The sequence below is a fragment of the Helianthus annuus genome, chromosome 9 (genome assembly GCF_002127325.2).
Source record: "Helianthus annuus cultivar XRQ/B chromosome 9, HanXRQr2.0-SUNRISE, whole genome shotgun sequence".
Classification (NCBI taxonomy): Eukaryota; Viridiplantae; Streptophyta; class Magnoliopsida; order Asterales; family Asteraceae; genus Helianthus; species Helianthus annuus.
The window spans coordinates 124,317,589-124,340,045 of record NC_035441.2 but is presented as its reverse complement, the minus strand read 5'-3'; the positions used below and the strand labels follow the sequence as shown (position 1 = coordinate 124,340,045).

The window sequence follows — 22,457 nt, the reverse complement described above, 5'->3', positions numbered from 1 at the left end:
AAAAAATAAATAGAACATGAGGTGTGTGTGTGTGTGCATGAAGCTACTAATATAATATCAGTGGTGAAAGAATACATAGTAAATAAGACAAATATAACATCACAAACAACCTATACACATAGATACAAGATGAGAAATGCATGTAAGTTCCACCTAACATGTAAGCATATCTACGACAATGCCCCATACCTAAAACACAATTGTACCCTCCCTTAGAAATCCTTGACTTTAATCCTACGTCTCCACGAACTCCTATTATGGACCATGTTCTCAGAGAGGTGCAATCCTTGCAAATCCTGCCTAATCCGCTCATCCCAAGTAATTTTGGGCCTGCCTCTACTCCTCCCCCCCGCCTCGAGAGTTTCAACCACTCTAACTGGCTCTATCATTTGCCTCCTCTTCACATCTCAATGTAACACCTGTCTCAAATAAATTATATTTATATGCAAAAATATGCGTATTTATAAGTAAAAATACGACCATTCAAAAACTCTGAAGAGTTAACGTTGAAACAAACTAAGTTGTATAAGTTACATAACTATACTAGTTTTAAACATCTAAGAGTTCACATGTTTTTAGAACAAACAACTAAAAGACATCATTCGCGGAAGCTTCAAAAAGTATCGTGTTCGGTTCGTAACTTATGTTTGATCACCATCCGGAATGCCACCTACATCACCTAATATCAAACCCAACAATAAGGTTAGTTTTGATGATCAATTAATCAGTTTAAACAAGTCCGAATTGCAAAAAAGAACAAAACAAACAAAAATCCCAACTCTGCAGTCTGTCGCGGGGTGCGACAGACTTAGTCCAGGTCTTCGCGGGCCGCAAGAAGCCATGGCGGGGCGCGACTGATTTGATGAATTTCGTCGCGGGGCCTGACAACTCCTTTTTCACAGAAGGTTTCCTGCATTTTGAGCTGAAATCGCCCAGCTCCAATTTTAATAAAAAATCTAACTTAAAACCGCCATAACTTTTTTTTGTTTTGCAAGTCCGTTTTTCGTGATTCTTTTTCCTACGAGTCCGTAATTTAAATACGAACCCGTTTATTATCATTATTCGCATAAAATCTCGTTTATAGGCTGATCGCCTAGAAATCTCCCTTTTTATTTATTTGACCCATTTGGTTATATATCAAACCTTACATTATTCAGTCTTAATGATTTCTAAACGCAATTACCCATTTCCCCGGGCTAGACAACATTAGCGTTTCACCACTATTCTCAATATTTATGCACACGATATGTTGTGTTTATTAAGAACGATTTCACTTATGAACATTGTTACTAAATCAACAACTATGTTTCATGTCTTTTGACCCATATCATGGGTTCTTACTAAGAGAAACTAAGCTTTTGGCGTCCGTTCAACGGACTTCATTTCCATAATTCACCATCTACGAGTAACTATCAAATTCACTTCAAGTACTACAAATATATCAATTATTTGACCTGTTTGGTTGTCTAATGGAAATCATCACTTCGCGACACACAAACCTATCTTAACCAACATTTGACTCATTTGTTTATTTAGTGACTTCGTCACTTCAACCCAATACCCAATTTCATATATATTACGCTAATTTCAAAGACTACTAACAAAATACATAAACAAATATAACGTAACGAAACCGTAGTTACGTACTTGCCTAAATCATCAACTTTAGTTTCCAACCATAGTTACCCATTTCCGGGCTTGTCAACCTTAGCGTATCACTTCCATTCCATGGTTTACGCTTTTATAACCCAATTTAACGAGTGACGTTTAAGTCACTTCGCACACTATCATTTCGACCATCATTTGACCCGTTTGGTTTGTCGAGTGAGTTACATCACTTCATTGACATTCCAACACGGCTATTTTAAACAATATCATCAACAAACATATTTATTTAACTATTTTGGCCCGTTTGGTTGTCGAGTGAGTTACATCACTTCATTGACATACCAACGCAATCATTTTCGCTATATCAATATTAAACATATCTACGACTAGGTTTATCTACATAAGTGTAACGAGACGACAAGTCGCGTACCTTTCAAAGCTTTATCCTTCAAGCGCGTGTCCGCTCCGGCTTGTCCGCTTGATGATTCAATTACCTTGCCTATAGAGTTCAACCAACAATGTGTTTAGAACTCATTTAACTTTATTTTACGCGTAATTTGCCATATTATTTAATCACACGTTTCTTTCAAAAGTTCAACATATTAGTGTTCGTTTAGACATTCTAACAAACACCTTGTGGGCATGATTTTCATACTTTCATCAATTTAGCTCCTAATCAACTTTTAACCAAGTTTTATTCACAATAATCAAGCTCTTATGCCTAGTATTCATGCACAATATCAAGGCTTTCATTATAACATCAATTTTTCTCACAATTTAACATACATAATCACATGTTTATCACAATGATATAAAAACCCACTTACACATATATGGGTGGTTATCAAATTCCTATTTTTTTAATCTTAATTCATCAATTTATCGACTAGGGTTTGTTCCTAGGCATAGATTCATCACAATATCATTCATTCTTTTAACATTCATTCCAGAATTTGATTTTGAGTGTTCATCATAAAATCATAACTTCACCAAATATGAAAATTAGACATAACTTGTGATCACTTCACTGAGACGATTACTGATTTGTATTTGGATTTCAATTTGGAACTGATTTGGCCTTTCAATTCTATCAATTAGAGCAAGTTAGGGTTAGGTTGGAGAAGTCTTGTTCGCCCCCCTGTGTTCTCTACGACCTGAACACACACTGTGTGCGTGTTTTTGGGTTTTTATGTTTTATTTAATAAAACCATTTTTAGTTTTATCACTTTTGGCCCTTCAACTTTTGTAGAGTTATAAAAGTATTATTAACCAAGTTCCAATGGCATTTTAACAACACTTAACTAACTAGGTTGATATTCCTAGTTACTTGGTGGGTTCGGGGAAGTCATAACCCGTTTTATTTTTTAAGCCCCGTTACCTCGGTCCTTTTATAAGCTTTATTTCCTCCAAAGCTTCCATTCACTTTTTTTACCACTTACGGTATTTTACCCGTTTATTTTCGGTTACTTTAATATAATTAATAAACCTATTTTTGGGGTGTTACAAGTCTACCCCCCTTAAAGAGGTTTCGTCCTCGAAACATTTATCACGTAGTTCAATGGGTTAAATTTAATGAACCTGATTTTTGGTGATCTACTTGGGCATTGCTCGCATTCACTAATCTTACTAGGGAAGTATAGTGATGTCTTTTTGGTTTCTAAGCGTATGCGCCTTTTACGTGTAAGGCCTCGCGGGCCGTTACCTTCGGCTCTTATCCTTTATCTTTATTGATTGCTTATCTTGGCGGTTAGACTTATTAGTCACCGGTTACCTTATACCCCATCGCTCGGGTATATCCACTTTGCCTTCTTAAGGCTTACAAACTTCTATTATCCCCATTTCATAGTTCACACTATAACGTGGTTATATTCCATATTACTTTTCTTGACTGTGATCGCATCACGTCATATTTACGTTTATATAAAACTTTTTATTATCGAAATTCTTTCTTTCGAATGTATCATCTTGCACCCATTCTTTTAGTGTTTTAGTGAAATCCTTCATTTTTGTCAACCAGACCTTTCATGATCTCTTCATTTTAACCCATTAGGTTGACCTAGCGAAACCCATCGCTTTTACACTAACCTTACCTCCCGTTATTATTTTACATGGGGAGTTACAACCAGTTTTCTCGCTTTACATTATTGACCCGTAGGTTCTCTCACTTAGCCTCGTAGGCTTTTTTTTTAGATTTCCACCTTTTTTAAGGTGAAACCCCAACAGTTCGTTCCTTTCTATTTGTGACCCAAAGGTCTTTTCGGTCGTATTAGCGAAATCCATCGCCTTTATTCAACCAGGTCCTTTATTCATTTATTTATCTTGTTTGACTTGTTCGTGTGAATTTCATCACTTATGACAATCAAGCTTTATCCCTATGCCTTAACATTCTCATTTGTTAGTTTATATTTTCGTTTACTTTGATTCTTATCCCTTCTCTCGGGCTCGTTATCTTAATGTATTACGCTTCCGTTACCCGGCTTGCGTCTTACTTTATTATCAAACATTTTACTTATTTGGTTTGAACACCCATCTTTCTTTTGTTCGCACCCTTAGGTCCGTCTCTTTTATTAACGTCTCGAAGGTCCATTTCTTAAGCCTTATTCGGTAAAACCACTATACTGTTATACGACTTTTGAGGTTTGCCCGTTTTCGTTCCATCACTTTTAAAATGTTAATTTTACTACTCTTTTATACAATCACGCCCATCAACGTGATCATTGTTCTTCCTCATAAGGATTTAATTGATAACGTGTTACTTGGATGGTTACCCATACCCAAGTTTCTAAATCCGCATTTAACGATACTTTCTTATTCGCAGTGGCGAATAATACGTATCATTCATTTAGTTTTCCTTGAGGATATTTTCCGCCCAAGTCTTAATTTCTCATTCTTAGCCTTAATCCATTGTCTAATTGTTGCCAACATTATCTTAATGAAATTTTAATACGTGTACCTGCAATACTCACCCCAATGGGTTTTCTCTCAACTCGTTAATCTTTTCTTTCTTTGTTGTCGTCATGGTGACTTATAGCCTTCCATTATTCCGGGTTAAACGGCTTCAGTAGCCTTTTTGACTTTCCCATAGATCCTTTCGTGCATCCCCTCAGTCATGGGGGATACCGTATCATCGCCAACTATGGTTGACATCATTCCATTGTAACAATAACATAAATCAATTCATTTCATTTTATTATTCCATGTCGTTGTATGGAATTTTCCCACATCGTTTATCAATATAAACGACGTTTCTACATGTTTTTATTTGGTTTGGCCAGGTCTATAACCTTGTCTTCGCCATTTACTACTATTGCAAATTCCGGGTTTGAGTGTAATTACATTCCTTCCCAACACAACATTTATTCACTTCATTAAGTTCCGAGTTCGAGTGTACGCACAGTCCTTCCCATTATGACACTTATCTTTCATTGCATTCCCGGGTTCGAGTGTACGTGCACTCCTTCCCATTGCAATATTTATCGAGATTACTTTTACCTCGTTTTCACATACTTGCCATTACTTATTTATATATATATATATATATATATATACGTATATATATTTTTTTCTTTTACATAATTCATTCATTTCACTAATCATATATGCCCATATGCAACTATCGTTCATTATGTGAATTATTGCATTCTACTTGTCTTATCGTAATTTATAACGTGTACCTGATTGATACTCGCCTTGATGTACTCCGCTGTCTCAAGTCATCACTTGATTTAAGTTCTTTGCTAGCATGTTCTTTGTCATGCTTCTGAACCTTCCTCCATTTAGATTATTTATCTATATCATTCGAACATTTCCAATTTATTATTAATCTTGCTATTCAATGTTGCATGTATTGTTATACGAGGCATTCAAATATACTTATTTCATAAGTACTTATTTTATAATCAATCTATGGTTAGGATTTATACTACCTAATCATCTTTTATCAACACTAGACAACTCGAATCTGTAATGTTTATGTCAATATTAAACATTTCATTTTATAACATATGCATCATTCGCTTTGGTTTAGCCAAGTTTACCACTTGCTTAAACCGTTCATGTTTAGTACACTTTCCGGGTTTGGGTGTGTTAACACGCTCTTCCCGTGCACATCAAATCAATTTCCTTTTTCTAATATTCAAATAAAATCTACTAAATGACTAATTCTTACCGGATGTTTGATCAAGCTTCAAACCGAACACACTTTGTTAACAACCTTGAGCTCTGATTACCAACTTGTAACACCTATCTCAAATAAATTATATTTATATGCAAAAATAAGCGTATTTATAAGTAAAAATACGACCATTCAAAAACTTTGAAGAGTTAATGTTGAAACAAACTAAGTTGTATAAGTTACATAACCATACTAGTTTTAAACATCTAAGAGTTCACATGTTTTTAGAACAAACAACTAAAAGACATCATTCGCGGAAGCCTCAAAAAGTATCGTGTTCGGTTCGTAACTTATGCTTGATCACCATCCGGAATGCCACCTACATCACCTAATATTAAAACCAACAATAAGGTTAGTTTTGATGATCAATTAATCAGTTTAAACAAGTCCGAATTGCAAAAAAGAACAAAATAAACAAAAATCCCAACTCTGCAGTCTGTCGCAGGGCGCGACAGACTTAGTCTAGGTCTTCGTGGGCCGCCAGAAGCCATGGCGGGGCGCGACTGATTTGATGAATTTCGTTGCGGGGCGTGACAACCCCTTTTTCATAGAAGGTTTCCTGCATTTTGAGCTGAAATCGCCCAACTCCAATTTTAATAAAAAATCTAACTTAAAACCGCCATAACTTTTGTTTCGCAAGACCGTTTTTCGTGATTATTTTTCCTACGTGTCCGTAATTTAAATAGGAACCCATTTATTATCATTATTTGCATAAAATCTCGTTTATAGGCTGATCGCCTAGAAACCTTACATTATTCAGTCTTAATGATTTCTAAACGCAATTACCCATTTCCCCGGGCTAGACAACATTAGCGTTTCACCACTATTCTCTATATTTATGCACGCGATATGTTGTGTTTGTTAAGAACGATTTTACTTATGAACATTGTTACTAAATCAACAACTATGTTTCATGTCTTTTGACCCATATCATGGGTTCTTACTAAGAGAAACTAAGCTTTTGGCGCGTCCGTTCAACGGACTTCATTTCCATAATTCACCATCTATGAGTGACTATCAAATTCACTTCAAGTACTACAAATTTATCAATTCTTTGACCTGTTTGGTTGTCTAATGGAAATCACCACTTCGCGGCACACCAAACCTATCTTAACCAACATTTGACTCATTTGTTTATTTAGTGACTTCGTCACTTCAACCCAATACCCAATTTCATATATATTACGCTAATTTCAAAGACTACTAACAAAATACATAAACAAATATAACGTAACGAAACCATAGTTACGTACTTGCCTAATTCATCAACTTCGGTTTCCAACCATAGTTACCCATTTCCGGGCTTGTCAACCTTAGCATATCACTTGCATTCCATGGTTTACGCTTTTATAACCCAATTTAACGAGTGATGTTTAAGCCACTTCGCACACTATCATTTCGACCATCATTTGACCCGTTTGATTTGTCGAGTGAGTTACATCACTTCATTGACATTCCAACACGGCTATTTTAAAAATATCATCAACAAACATATTTATTTAACTATTTTGACCCGTTTGGTTGTCGAGTGAGTTACATCACTTCATTGATATACCAAACGCAATCATTTTCGCTATATCAATATTAAACATATCTACGACTAGGTTTATCTACATAAGTGTAACGAGACGACAAGTCGCGTACCTTTTAAAGTTTTATCTTTCAAGCGCGTGTCCGCTCCGGCTTTTCCGCTTGATGATTCAATTACCTTGCCTATAGAGTTCAACCAACAATGTGTTTAGAACTCATTTCACTTTATTTTACACGTAATTTGCCATATTATTTAATCACATGTTTCTTTCAAAAGTTCAACATATTAGTGTTCGTTTAGATATTCTAACAAACACCTTGTGGGCATGATTTTCATACTTTCATCAATTTAGCTCCTAATCAACTTTTAACCAAGTTTTATTCACAATAATCAAGCTCTTATGCCTAGTATTCATGCACAATATCAAGGCTTTCATCATAACATCAATTTTTCTCACAATTTAACATACATAATCATATGTTCATCACAATGATATAAAAACCCACTTACACATATATGGGTGGTTATCAAATTCCTATTTTTAATCTTAATTCATCAATTTTTTGACTAGGGTTTGTTCCTAGGCATAGATTCATCACAATATCGCTCATTCTTTTAACATTCATTCCAGGATTTGATTTTGAGTGTTCATAAAAAAAAACATAACTTCACCAAATATGAAAATTTGACATACCTTGTGATCGCTTCACTGAGATGATTACTGATTTGTGTTTGGATTTCGATTTGGAACTGATTTGGCCTTTCAAATCGATCAATTTGAGCAAGTTAGGGTTAGGTTGGAGAAGTCTTGCCCCCCCCCCCCCGCGTGTTGTCTACGACCTGAACACACACTGTGTGTGTGTTTTTGGGTTTTTATGTTTTATTTAATAAAACCGTTTTTAGTTTTATCACTTTTGGCCCTTCAACTTTTGTAGAGTTATAAAAGTATTATTAACCAAGTTCCAATGGCATTTTAACAACACTTAACTAACTAGGTTGATATTCCTAGTTACTTGGTGGGTTCGGGGAAGTCATAACCCGTTTTATTTTTAAGCCCCGTTACCTCGGTCCTTTTATAAGCTTTATTTCCTCAAAGCTTCCACTCACTTTTTTTTACCACTTACGGTATTTTACCCGTTTATTTTCGATTACTTTAATATAATTAATAAACCTGTTTTTGGGGTGTTACACTCAATCTTTTCTTTTTTATCTTATCTGATATACTAGCTACTTCTAACCTCTCACTAAAAACATCATTTCTTATTCGGTCTATGTAACACCCTAACACGCTTTAACTGAAAAGACGCAGCGGAAAATTCGTACTATAAAATTTCTTTCAATAAACACATTTTTGACCTACTTGCAAGTTCATTATAAAATACCTTCTTACAACAAGATTATCTTTTGTACTCATTTACATAACAGAAGCATAACTTATAACTATCAATTTACGTAATCAAGTATTCCCGTACAATCTGACTTGTGACTCGGTCTTTGATCGCTACTCCTTGTGATGAAAATCTGTGATTCGTACTACCTGCACCCACCACATACAATCGAAACATTAGCATACATTATATACAAACAAGATTCTTAATCGTGTAGTCTCGATTTGTTCTATCCACATATTCTTTCCATCCCGTTATCTTTCTAGATATAGTCATTGCATCCGGGTGTCTAATCCTTAGCGAACCTCGATGGAGAACCTGCACCACATTTCATTCTCGAGGCACACTGTTAATATCGTCAATACTTAAGAGTATTGAAACCACGTATGCATTACATACATAACTACGTACATACATACCTACACACATTCATACATACATTACTTCATACAAAAATACCTACTCATCTACTTACATACATGCATACATTACGGCGTACAACTTACCTACTTAGGTGCTTACATACATACATACATACATACACTAATACACACAAACATACCTACTCACACACTTACATACATGCATACATTACATATACTTAATTTCATTACCCCGCGTACACGCTCACACATCCCAAACTGAAATCACATGTCATAAACGCTTTTAAAATATCTTTCAGATATGTTTCGGATCTTAAAAATGAGTTTCATACTCATCCGTAACTAACCAAGCCCTTTGGTAGGGTTAAGGAATATTATAAAGACTTAACGAGGCTTGGAATGGGTTCACGGGGTCCGCGTTCGAGGAAAAACGAAGAAATTACATAAACAAAACAATTACATCAGACCTCCACCGTACGGTGGCCCCCAAAACCTTACGGCAGCCTTAACCTGCCTTACGGCAGAAATAACATTCCCAGCACCCACCGTAGCTTACGGTGGGCACCGTAAGCTACGGTGATGCCCAGTTCAGCCATCATTTTAAATACTAAAACTCGCGTAACTCGTTGGTTTTGCGTCCGAATCACTTGGAACTTGTTACTAATTGTCCGTAAAACATTTCCCTACATCTTATACTAAGAATCCTTACCCCGGGTCCTTAATCTTTACAAACTTCATCATTGCTACCTTACTTATACAAGATTATTCGACCCGTTTATTACCATCAAATTTCCTTTGTTATAACAATTCCTTCGTTATACTAAAATAACACTTAACTTAAAACTCACAATCATTACATATCCCTTGCATGATTCTTATCCACACATATAAATATTAGAATTCTACATTTACACTAAGAAGTGAGTCGGGGTCACTTACCTTAAGCGTTAGTGTCCATGCTTGCTCCCTCGCTTCCGCTTGACCCGTTAGCTTTCCATGCTTGGTCCGTGTTAGTGTGGTTCCTATTCTTTCATGCCGTCATGCCATAATAATGTTAGTATTCATACTCATTCATATTAACATACATTTTTCCAACTCTTATCTATATTGACTTTCACTAACGCGCATACGACATGATTTGTCAACCACATAGACCATATTAATAACATCATATTAATTTCATACATAATGTTGTACAACACATACAACTACACGATCACCTAGTCACATACACAATATACACAACCAATTTACACATACTTATGCTTTTATAACTCTACATTCGACAACCGCATTATTCAACATTCACTCAATCAAAATTATCATCTTACTTATGTACACAACATAACTCCAACATTATCACTAACAATAAACTACGCATTTCACATTCGTACACATTCATTCTTAATCACCATAAATCACGCACATCAATTACATGGCGAGCATCACATCATTGGAGCATAAGATACAAGTTCCTAATGCATGATTTTACCAAACCATACATTCAAATCCGAGTTTTCGTATGGACTCCACCTTAAGCATACTTAACTTATTGTTTTGCTAACGGCTACACCATAAGCACCTTCTATACATAATTACCCACAACCTTCATACAATTTCACAATTTTGCTCTCTTAGGCATTTCATCAAACACTTGGCGGGTGTACTACTAACAAAACATTATGTACAAGCATTCTTTGCATATTCTTACTAACTCATATCAAGATCATCAAATTTCCCCTAACCTCACCTAACTTTCATCCTAGATCAAGGTCATTAACAATAATCCACAATATCCAACTCATATATATATCAAAACTATGTTTGATTTAGCACATACAACATCATCATCTTCATAGCATTACTTCTACAAGTGGGTTTTTCACAAAAACCTCAAATAACATCAAAATCGTGTATAATTCGCATTCTATACTATATCCTTAACATATAATCATGCTTGATTTCACACAATTTAAAGGATTGATCATAACCCAATTCATATAAACATCATCAAATCCAAAATTACAACTTACCGTATATTTGTTAGGGCTAGATGGCCAAGAAATCGAGTTCATGCATTGGATTTGAGCCTAATTTCCTTGTCAATTTGAAGCTTTCTTGAGAACTAGGGTTTCACCCCTTTTTCTTCTTCCTGATCGTTCTCACGCACACACCCATCTAGTGTGTGTGAGATTTTGTTTTTAATTAAATTCAGATTCACATTTGGCAATCTTAGTCCCTCATGTTCTCTCTTATCTATTTGACCCCCAATGTTTTCCATTCTTAATTTATAGCTAGCACTATCTAATCAAGTTAGATAACTTGGTTATTAGTGAAATATCCCACTTAACCAATAAATCCTACTTACTTATGCCAACCTAATAAAATGTCCAAATAAAATATTTAGACCCGAGTTTTGGGGCGTTACAGTCTAACCTTCTGTACCCACACATCCACCTTAGCATTCTCATCCTTGCCACCTCCATTTTGTGTGCTTGTACTTCCTTAATGGCCCACAGTCGGCTTTGTGTAGTATAACATTTTAATTAGATGGAACAAAAAAATCATTTTAGATGTGACAAGTAAAAATGAGTAAACCTCAAGACGATTTTGATTTTGGTATAATACACCGTTAACACAAAAACAAAACATTAAAAAATAGATCAACATATCAGATTATGTTCGTTTTTATAACAACACTGTAATCTTACACATTCTTAACGGGACACAACGTAGAGTGTAAAGTTGATGCTAGAGGCTCATGTTAAAGGCCCATTTTTTGACGGGTTAACCATGTTTGATTCATATTTGATTCTTATTTTCTGATGACAACGCTCTCATCTCTCAATCTCTCAGAATTCTGTTGGATTTGTATGATTTTATGTATTTTAAAAACCATATAAAAATGTTTGTCATTGTGTTCTCACGAGTTAAAATCCGAAAAAAAAAACTTTTAGAATTCTGTTGGATTTGTATGATTTTATATCTTTTAGAAACCGTATAAAAATGTTTGGCATTGTATTCTCACGAGTAAAAGGAAAAAAAGTTACTTTTCTCAAATAAACACGCCAACTTTAGGAGTTAAAATTAAAATCCTGACTGGATATATATACGAAGAAATAAATGAAAATGTCACTAAATACATAGTTTTGTATATGTTAAGTTTGACTTAAATTGTTGATGAATTGACCATGTTGAAACGTGTTGGTGTAAACGAGTCGAGCTGAGCTCGAGCTCGGCTTGATTCGAGCCATGGATTTTGGGCTCGAGCTCGGCTCGTTAGTAAAACTTAAAACTCGAGCTCGGCTCAAAAGCTCGATCTAAGAATCTAAGGCACAAGTTAAAACAAGCTAAAGCTCGTCTCGAGCTCGTTTTTGGTTGTTAATGAGCCAAGGCTCGGCTCGAGCTCGACTCGATAGTTTGAGAACTCAACTAAAAAAGAACATCTAGATCATTCAAAAAGTAATACATAGTTTAAACCCTAAAATGTACTAAGCTCGATAAGGCTCGTCGAGCCTAAACGAGCTACACATATAAGGCTCGAGCTCGGGCTCGATATCTAATCGATCCTAATTTCAAGCTCGGGCTCGATAAGGCTCGGCTCATTCGTGCTTTTTATCGAGCCGATCTCGAGTAGCTCGCGAGCCGCACCTTTTATAAACTGTCTTTTAACATTATAAATTTGGTGCATAAATTGAGAGGTTAGTAAAATTGAGGTATCCGTACATATTATTATTATTATTATTATTATTATTATTATTATTTTATTGTTATTATATAAAGGGATCACATAAGACACCTACCTTAAATATATAGTTTTGTATATGTTAAGTTTGACTTTAAATTGTTGATGAAGTGACCATGTTGAACCCTTAATAAACTATGCCTTTAAGATTATAAGTTTGGTGCATAAATTGAGAAGGTAGTAAACTTGATGTATCTGTACACGTATATTTTATTTATTATTATTACTATATAAAGAGACATAAGCCACCTACCTGCCTTTTGTTATTGGTTTGTTCGCCCTCTTTTCGCCTGCCTATTGTCTACTCTTTCTCTCTTGGAAAAAAAAAGGTTGTTGTATGGCCGCCAGCTTTGGGAACCGATTTCTCAGCCAGATCCGAACCTCACCTGCAGTTCATCCAAATCTTGTCGTTTTAAGGTATACAAGTTTTTATCATTCAGTTATCACTTTGGATAATTCATTACACGTATAAGTAGGGCTGCAAACGAACCGAACGAACACGAACAAAGCTATGTTCGTGTTCGTTCGTTAAGGAAATTTGGATGTTCGTGAACTGTTCGCGAACACATGACGAACAGAAGTTTGTGTTCGTGTTCGTTCGTTAAGGAATTTTGGTTGTTCGCGAACAGTTCGTGAACACTAACCACGAACGCAAACAGACACAAATGAACTTTAATTTTGAAAATTAAAAAAAGGAACAGTTAATCTTAAACATTGTACCATTTAAAGATTGAAGGGATGGATGATATTGGGTTCTATCGATTGGAGATAGGCTGAATGAAGGAGCGTGATATCAAAGAGGGAGAGGGCCAGAGAGAGGGAAATACATATGGGGGAAAGTAAAAAATTAATAAAACATTAAAAACTTTTAGAAAAATAAACATAAAAAACCGAACACGAACAGACATAAACGAACGAACACGGACGAACATAAACGAACTATTACCGAACGTTCACGAACGCAGTCGAACGAACGAGACCTTCGTTCGTGTTCGTTCGTTAAGCTTATCGAACGAAATTTTTTGTTCGTGTTCGTTCGTTAAGCTTATCAAACAAACATAAACGAACTTCCCGCCGAACGGTTCACGAACTGTTCACTGAACGTTCTGTTCGTTTACAACCCTATGTATAAGTTATAATGTGCTTGCTGCATATGATGATCGTCAAGTGAATATATATCTCTCTGAGCGTTAGCATGATTTAGATCGATTGTTTTAGATGATAGAATACAGGTATAATGAGCTGCGTATGATGATGATCATCATGTGAATATAGATAGTGCCTTCATAAAATTAATTGAACTAGGTTTTATACCCGCGCGCGTTGCGACGCGCTAAACCGAATCATTCTCGGTTTGATAACATAACATAATGTAGAGAACAAACGGGTCACGATCATAGTGTATATCGCAACGCAAACTAATATTTTTTTTAATTAGGTCTGGCATAGTGATCATGTTCTCCAAGACTAAAAAAAATTTATCAAAAAAATGAATAATGAGCCTTTGTTCCAGTGGCCAAGGGGGAGGTGGGAAGGTTTACTCTTCGGAGGTTCCTGCCCGGGCATGAGTTCAATTCCCAGCCATATGCGCGCTCTAAAACAGAGGCAGCACCACTGTAAGTCTGTAACTCTGTAAGGGGGTTTCGAACCTGCGAGTTGTCCTGGGTCCTCGAGCAAGGGGAGTTTCCACTTTGCGCAGCCCTTGCCGGTTGATCTGCGCCATCCAAAAGAAAAATAATTCAAACCTTTATGAAATTAACCCAAGATACAACATAAGTGCAATAATTCCAATTACTAATATTCTAAATCAATTGTTTGTTTGATGTTATTCACACTGTAACAATTTTCCACTCCTTGTTGTCTTTCATTCTCCACAATATAATCGCTGTAGAAAAACATAGATCCGGATTAGAGAATAGTAAAAAGACCTAAAGTTTTTGCCATAGGAATTGGTGTGGGAATTGCAAAATCCACCATCCAACACCAACTTTGTTTCTGCTATCAAATCCATTAATTCCTTGTTAACCCGACCACCGACGCCAAACCGGTCAATTGGCGTTACCAGAGTTAACAAAACCTGGCTGCATAAAGCCAAAATCAATCGACATAGCAGAGATTGTCAAAACTGAACATTAAACTATGATAGACTTAAGTTTTTTACTCGGCAAATTTAAACCGAAGCATTAAACTATGTGAAGCAGCCATTTGTTTCAGCATTATTAACCCAATAAAAAGCTACTAATTTTTCATTTCATTTGAGCATTATCAACCTAATAAAAAGCTACCAACCGGAATTTTTAGCATAAACATAGGCAACAGAGCCAAATAATGAACACAAAGAATGATATCAAGATCGGTTCCTTAGCAAGCCGTGTTCAGTTAAGAAAGATCAAAATATAACCGAAATGGAAAAGCTAAAGTACCTCAAAATCATATGATAATGATCGACTTTCTCATGCAGCAATTCCTCCAAGATGAACGCTTGTCCGAACGCATCAAAAACACGTAACTCCTCTGCATCTCTAACATCCCCAATTAAAACAGAATTGACTCGCCCATCACTTTTTCTTTTATTGCTCTTTTTCTTAACAGAATGTTTGAATTAAGTAGATGCATTTAGTGCTTTCCTTTCTCAATGAATCAGTTCTTGTTCTCCTTTCATCTCTCGAGTATTCAAAATCAAACTATCTTTTTCTTCTCTCTGGTCCCTCATCTTTGCCCTGTCACCCCTCAAAAGCCCATGAACAGCAAATACATGAGAGCTTGCAAATCGATCAAGCGGTCCAGACATTGATTCACAGTTATGTTTAAAATCACTAAAAACTCAGACTTGCAACATAAACAACCAATCTGCATCACAAACTCAGAATCGCAATAATAAACCACAAAAATTGCATCACAAACTCATAATTGCGATAATAAACCACAAGAAACTACATCACAATTCCAAATATGAGCTGAATTAAAGTACAAACAGCCGTAATTGATCAGTGTAATATCAAAAAACATAGCTTTAATTCTGTGATCGTGTCGTACAAAACGTAAACTGGCAGAACCTACAAAGTTGCTTTAATGTAGACGCTTCAATAGGAACAATAACCAACATAATCGTAGCTACCACCTTCGTAACTTGTTGATCCCGTGAAACCCTAGCCGTTGCGCGGTCCTCACTCGAACTCGTTGCCGGCCGTGGTTGTTGTGGCTGGAGTATGGGGTACTGCGTGTCTTCTGGCTAAATCGGTCGCCGGAAGTGGATGAATCATTGTCGAAGTTGTTGAGATCGATGACCGGAGTGCCTGACTTCAAGTTTTGATTTGTAGAATCACCATGGCCGTCACACATATTTCACACTTCTGGAATATATGGTGGTGCCGGAGATGGATGGTGGAGCGGTGATGATGGGTTTGGTGTTAGGGCTTTGATAAGAATTGGGTTGCAGAGATGATAGAAGGATGATCGTGTGTGTTTTGGGAATGAATGCTGAGGGGGTAAATCAAAGAAGCAAACTTCAGTGGCAGAAAGCAAAAGTCAAAAAAGACTCCTGGCGCAAATGGACGATGTGAATTGATATATATAATAATATATCCACATGCACTATCTATTAAGAAAAAGTGTCATCTTTCATAAACTAATCAGATTGTGGATCATAACCGAGCAATCAACTCTAACTCTCATTTGTTGATGGGGTTATGAGGATATGAAATCAAGAAACTAGTTGGTATCTTTTTCAACGTGGATGTTTTAACCTATAAGAAATAAATATTTTATCCTCTTCCTTGACTAATGTCATATATTTATTTAACCACCAGGGAGTCAATATACGCGGCCAAATAAATAAAACAAATAGGATTAGGTTTGGTAGGGTAGGATGGATGAGGGAAGGCGGGGAGAGCGACGGCCCAAGGGCCCGGTCTCTCTGAGATCCCAATTTTTTGAATTTTATATATATATATATATATATATATATATATATATATATATAGGGAGCCGCTAGAATGAGAACCACCTCGAGTTGTAAGAACCGCGAGAACTACAACCCACGGAGCGCCGTTCGTCGCGATTTTTTTTTTACAAGTAGATGTGTGCATTATAAACACGGCCGTAAAAAATCACGGCGAACGGCGCTCCGTGGGGTGTACTTTTTTACACCTCAAGTTTGGTGAAAAAAAAAGAAAAAAGAAAAAAAATTAAAAAACACCAAACTTGAGGTGTAAAAAAGTACACCCCACGGAGCGCCGTTCGTCGTGATTTTTTACGGCCGTGTTTATAATGCACACATCTACTTGTAAAAAAAAAATCGCGGTGAACGGCGTTCTGTGGGGTGTAGTTCTCGCGGTTCTTACAACTCGGGGTGGTTCTCATTCTAGCAGCCCCCTATATATATATATATATATATATATATATATATATATATATATATATATATATATATATATATATATATATATATTTTGTTATTACATTTAATCGATTATCATTCTATTAATTTAAAGCCCCGTTAAACACTAATTTTAAATTAAGCAAATTACTCTTTTACACATCAATACCTATTAATAAAGTTTAAACAAATTTAAGGTTGGCCTAATAATTTAAAATTAAAGTTACAACCAATTTAAAATTGGCCCAATAGAGGCTCGATTTTTTCTACTCTCCCGAGGCTCAAAATGCTTTAAGGATTCTTGGGAACGACCCTGGTCGGGTATCATATTTTGTTTGCCTTCTAGTTTTAACTAATATAATAAGTATGATAATAACCAGTTTCATACTTACCAATTAGGATTTTACCAAAAAAAAATTAGCATGTTTAGAAGTTCAATCAGTAGAAATTTTGCTTATAGATTGTTTAGAAGTCATCAGTAGAAATTTTGCTTATAGACAAATACGTGTTCAGGAGAGCAGTGCATGTGTCCGTGTACGACAAGAACATAGAGGATCAGATCCGCCCATCATTAGTCCCAGAAGAAGCGGTTACCCGAGCAGAACCAGAAAAGTACTGGGTACCAGACCCGAAGACCGGGGTATTTGGGCCAGCGGGCGAGAAAAGCATAGGTGGAGCCTTGGGATCTGAGCCAAAGGCGGTGGATGGTTCGGTGTTGGAGCAGAAGGCTTTCTTCCGTCCACTTGAGAACTTGGAGAAACCAACTCACCCGTGAGGAGGTCAATGTATGATTTGGTGGTAGTATGTTATATGTTAAATATACGTGTAATAAGGAATAAATGAGGTGGTGGTCTCGGATGGTACTATGTGGGATCTATGTAAACTATGGAAGTATGTGAATAACCCATTTTGGGGATTTTGTTTATGTTAATCCAAACAACATGCCCAACAACACGGATGAATAAGTATCACCAATAACCTAGCATATACTGTACCGAAGGAAATTCATTCCAAATACTTCGTCGAATATTAGGATACGGGAAATCCGAATACTGATGGACAATTTCGCGACGGACTTTCATATGGATTTAAAAGAAAATTGTTTATATGACGGATTTAAAAAAAATCAAAAGATCACATTGAGAATTAGAAATATGTTGCAAAACTAGCCTAATAGCAAAAGAATATAAAAGAAATATAAAAAGAAAGGGATTTGATATTTCGTTGAATAAGATGTCATATAATGAGATACAAAAGGAGCATATATAGGAGAGGAAAACTTGTTGAACAAGCCTAATATGTTTAAATTGTTGATAACCATAATATTTAATATATTTATAACACCATTGGTTATCAACTTCATACGGTTTGTGATGTTGTCTCATTACAAATATTGTTTGGAAAACCTAGCGGAACAAAAAACTTAGAAAATGGAAAATAGTACAACACGTACTTTCTCTCTTTGATACTTCTGGACCAGGTATGTTGCCCCTTAATAAAAACTCTACTAAGAAAACCCAGTGGAATAAAACTTAGTGAGGGAAAAAAGAGTGCAACTTGTATAATACTTCCCCTCATTTGTATATCCTTTAAAGAGTAACCGTCGATCTTCTATAAAAGTTCCCAAAACTTTGTAGTAATGATTTGTCGCTTGATCCCCTCATGTGCAATTCCTTAAGCTGACCAGTGATCTTCAACTATAACTCCGGGTAGCCTCTTCTCGTAAATGAATGCAACAAGATCCACTATTGTGTTGTGTTACATTCCCTGCATTTGTAATACTAGCCAAACTTGTTTGGATGAGTTAGAAAAATATAATCTCATGTCTTCCTTCCTTAAGGGTGTCGAAACATATATTTTAGCACATATCATTATCTCCTTATTAGGCACGATAATACATCTAAATATATATATGTGCAATAACCATTAATGCGTCAATTGCGATTAACTATGGTACTTCTAGACCAAGAGATCAAATTAATTTGATATGAGACAATAAAAGTCATTTTTATATCAACCAACCAGACATCACTAAATGTACTTTCACAATAAGCTTTGTCCATATTAAAATGTCTATCATCTTCTAGATGTATTATGATTGATGGATGAAAATGTTTTTACTACATCTCGAGCCATAACTTTGGAGTACCATCTTCAATTTCAAAGTGGAGCCTTTTTCAATAGTCCTTATAATGTTTAGATGTTTCATAATCTTTTTTTTGGGAATAGATTTATCAGCCAGATCCGAACCTCGTCTGCAGTTCATCCAAATCTCGTCGTTTTAAGGTATACAAGTTTTTATCCTTCAGTTATCATTTTGGACAATTCACTACACGTATAAGTTATAACATGCTTGTTGCATATGATGATCGTCAAGTGAATATATATCTCCCTGAGCGTTAGCATGATTTAGATCACTTCATAGATTGTTTTAGATGATAGAATACAGGTATAACGAGCTGCGTATGATGATGATCATCATGTGAATATAGATAGTGCCTTCATAAAATTAATTGAATATATCCACATGCACTATCTATTAAGAAAAAGTGTCATCTTTCATAAACTAACCAGATTGTGGATCATAACCGAGCAATCAACTCTAACTCTCATTTTTTGATGCGTTTATGAGGATATGAAATCAAGAAACTAGTTGGAATCTCTTTCAACTTGGATGTTCTAACCTATAAGAAATAAATATTTTATCATCTTCCTTGACTAATGTCATATATTTATTTAAGCACCAGCAACTTGGAGGTTCTAACCTAGAAGAAATAAATATTTTATCCTCTTCCTTGACTAATGTCATACATTTATTTGATTAAGCACCAGGGAGTCATTATAAGCGGCCAAATATATGAAACAAATCGGGTTAGGTTTGGTAGGGTAGGATGGATGAGGGAGGGCAGGGAGAGCGACGGCCCGAGGGACCGGTCTCTCTGAGATCCCGGTTTTTCGGCTTATATATATATATATATGGTAGGGTTCATGCGAGAACCACCTTTATTGCAAGAACCGCGAGAACCAATGTGAACACAACAAAATAAACCCACTACACCACCCAAAACCTAAAAAAAACCTAAACCCCACCCCCTAAAAACCTAACCCCCCCCCCCCCTCAAAAAAAAAAAAAAAACTAAAAATCTAAAAAACACACAAAATTTTTTTTTAATAAAATCGCTAGATTTAGCCTCCAAAAAAAATTTCATTGACGAAAAGTATCGTTTTTTATTAAAAAAAATTGGGTATTTTTTAGATTTTTTAGGTATTTTTGTTGTGTTCACATTAGTTCTCGCGGTTCTCGCACTAAAAAGTGGTTACGGATCCTTCTCATATATATATATATATATATATATATGATAAGGAAGCACTCTTTATTGCGAGAACCACAAGGAAAAATATATATACTTTGTTAAACATTTAATCGATTATCATTTTACTAATTTAAAGCACCTGTTAAACACTAATTTTAAATTAAGCTAGCTACTCTTTTACACATCAATACCTATTAATAAAATTTAAACAGATTCAAAAGTTGGCCTAATAATTTAAAATTAAAGTTACAACCAATATAAAATGGCCCAATAGAGGCTAAATTTTTTCTACACTCCAGAGGCTCAAAATACTTTAAGGATTTTTGGGAACAACCCTGGTGAGGTATCATATTTTGTTTGCCTTCTAGTTTTAATTAATATAATAAGTATGATAATAATTAATAACTAGTAATAAGATATAGCTAAAACAATAATATAAATTTTTTAAATAAAGTATGCATGCATGTGACTACATTTTCTTATATTTTTAACTGGTCAATCACACCTGTTTCATACTTACCAATTAGGATTTTACGATAAAAAAAAAATTAGCATGTTTAGAAGTTCAATCAGTAGAAATTTTGCTTATAGACAAATACGTGTTCAGGAGGGCAGTGCATGCGTCTGTGTACGACAAGAACATAGAGGATCAGATCCGCCCATCATTAGTCCCAGAAGAAGCGGTTACCCGAGCAAAACCAGAAAAGTACTGGGTACCAGACCCAAAAACCGGGGTATTTGGGCCAGCGGGTGAGAAAAGCACAAATGCAGCCTCGGGATTTGAGCCAACAGCGGTAAATGGTTCAGTGTTGGAGTAGAAGGCTTTCTTCCGTCCTCTTGAGAACTTAGAGAAACCAACTCGCCCGTGAGGAGGTTAATGTATGATTTGGTGGTAGTATGTTATATGCTAAATATATGTGTAATAAGGAATAAATGAGGTGGTGGTCTAGGATGGTACTGTGTGGGATGTATGTAAATTATGGAAGTATGTGAACAATCCATTTTTGGGATTTTGATTTATGTTAATCCAAACAACATGCCCAACAACACGGATGAATAAGTATCACCAATGACCTAGCCTATATTGTACCGAAGGAAATTCATTCCAAATACTTCTTCGAATATCAGGATATGGGAAATCTGAACACTGATGGACAATTTTGCAACAGACTTTCAGATAAATTTAAAAGAAAATTGTTTATACGACGAATTTTAAAAAATCAAAAGATTTTTTCACATTGAGAATTAGAAATATATTGTAAAACTAGCCTAATAGCAAAAGAATGTAAAAGAAATATAGAAAGAAAGGGATTTGATCTTTCATTGAATAAGATGTCATACAATGAGATACAAAAGGAGCATATATAGGAGAGGAAAACTTGTTGAACAAGCCTAATATAATTAAATTGTTGATAACCATAATATTTAATATATTTATAACACCCTTGGTTATCAACTTCATACGGTTTGTGATGTCTCGTTAAAAACATTGTTTGGAAAACCCAGTGGGATAAAACCTTAGATAATGGAAAATAATACAACGCGTACTTTCTCTCTTTGATACTTCTAGATCGAGTATGTTGCCCCTCATAAAAACCCTACTAAGAAAACCCAGTGGGATAAAACTTAGTGAACGGAAAAAGAGTGCAACGTGTATAATACTTCCCCTCATTCGTATATCCTTTAAAGGGTAACCGTCGATCTTCTATAGAAGTTCCCAAAACTTTGTAGTCAATGATTTGTCACTTGATCCCCTCATATGCAATTCCTTAAGCTGACTAGTGATCTTCATCTATAACTCCGGGTTGCCTCTTCTCGAAACCAATGCAACACGATCCACTATTGTGTTGTGTTACATTCCCTGCATTTGTAATACTAGCAAAACTTGTTTGAATGTGTTAGAAAAATATAATCTCATGTCTTCCTTACCTTAAGG

General features: G+C 35.5%; 1 protein-coding gene and 2 long non-coding RNA genes across 5 annotated transcripts; 1 reads left to right on the top strand and 2 right to left on the bottom strand.

The window, feature by feature from the left end:
* Window positions 1–506: 506 nt before the first annotated feature.
* LOC110874635 lies at window positions 507–8,113 on the bottom strand. The gene is made up of 3 exons (XR_002556103.1): window positions 8,008–8,113; window positions 2,039–2,107; window positions 507–679 (listed from the first exon to the last, which is right to left on the bottom strand). It is a non-coding gene; the product is annotated as an uncharacterized LOC110874635 (long non-coding RNA).
* Window positions 8,114–8,670: 557 nt separating this feature from the next.
* On the bottom strand, window positions 8,671–11,250 carry LOC110874636. 2 transcript variants are annotated; one of them, XR_002556105.2, is made up of 3 exons: window positions 11,118–11,250; window positions 10,024–10,111; window positions 8,671–8,850 (listed from the first exon to the last, which is right to left on the bottom strand). It is a non-coding gene; the product is annotated as an uncharacterized LOC110874636 (long non-coding RNA). The 2 variants fall into 2 exon arrangements; XR_002556104.2 differs by having other exon boundaries at window positions 10,024–10,106; window positions 11,118–11,248.
* Window positions 11,251–12,965: 1,715 nt separating this feature from the next.
* LOC110878518 (late embryogenesis abundant protein At5g17165) lies at window positions 12,966–21,568 on the top strand. Of its 2 annotated transcripts, XM_022126834.2 has the most exons (3): window positions 12,966–13,246; window positions 19,437–19,493; window positions 21,129–21,568. In XM_022126834.2, the coding sequence occupies exons 1-3, from the start codon at window positions 13,167–13,169 to the stop codon at window positions 21,337–21,339; spliced, it is 348 nt and encodes a 115-aa protein (XP_021982526.1). In that variant the 5' UTR covers window positions 12,966–13,166; the 3' UTR covers window positions 21,340–21,568. The 2 variants fall into 2 exon arrangements, with proteins under 2 accessions (XP_021982526.1, XP_021982527.1); XM_022126835.2 differs by lacking the exons at window positions 19,437–19,493; window positions 21,129–21,568 and adding an exon at window positions 17,721–18,159 and having other exon boundaries at window positions 13,089–13,246.
* Window positions 21,569–22,457: the final 889 nt, after the last annotated feature.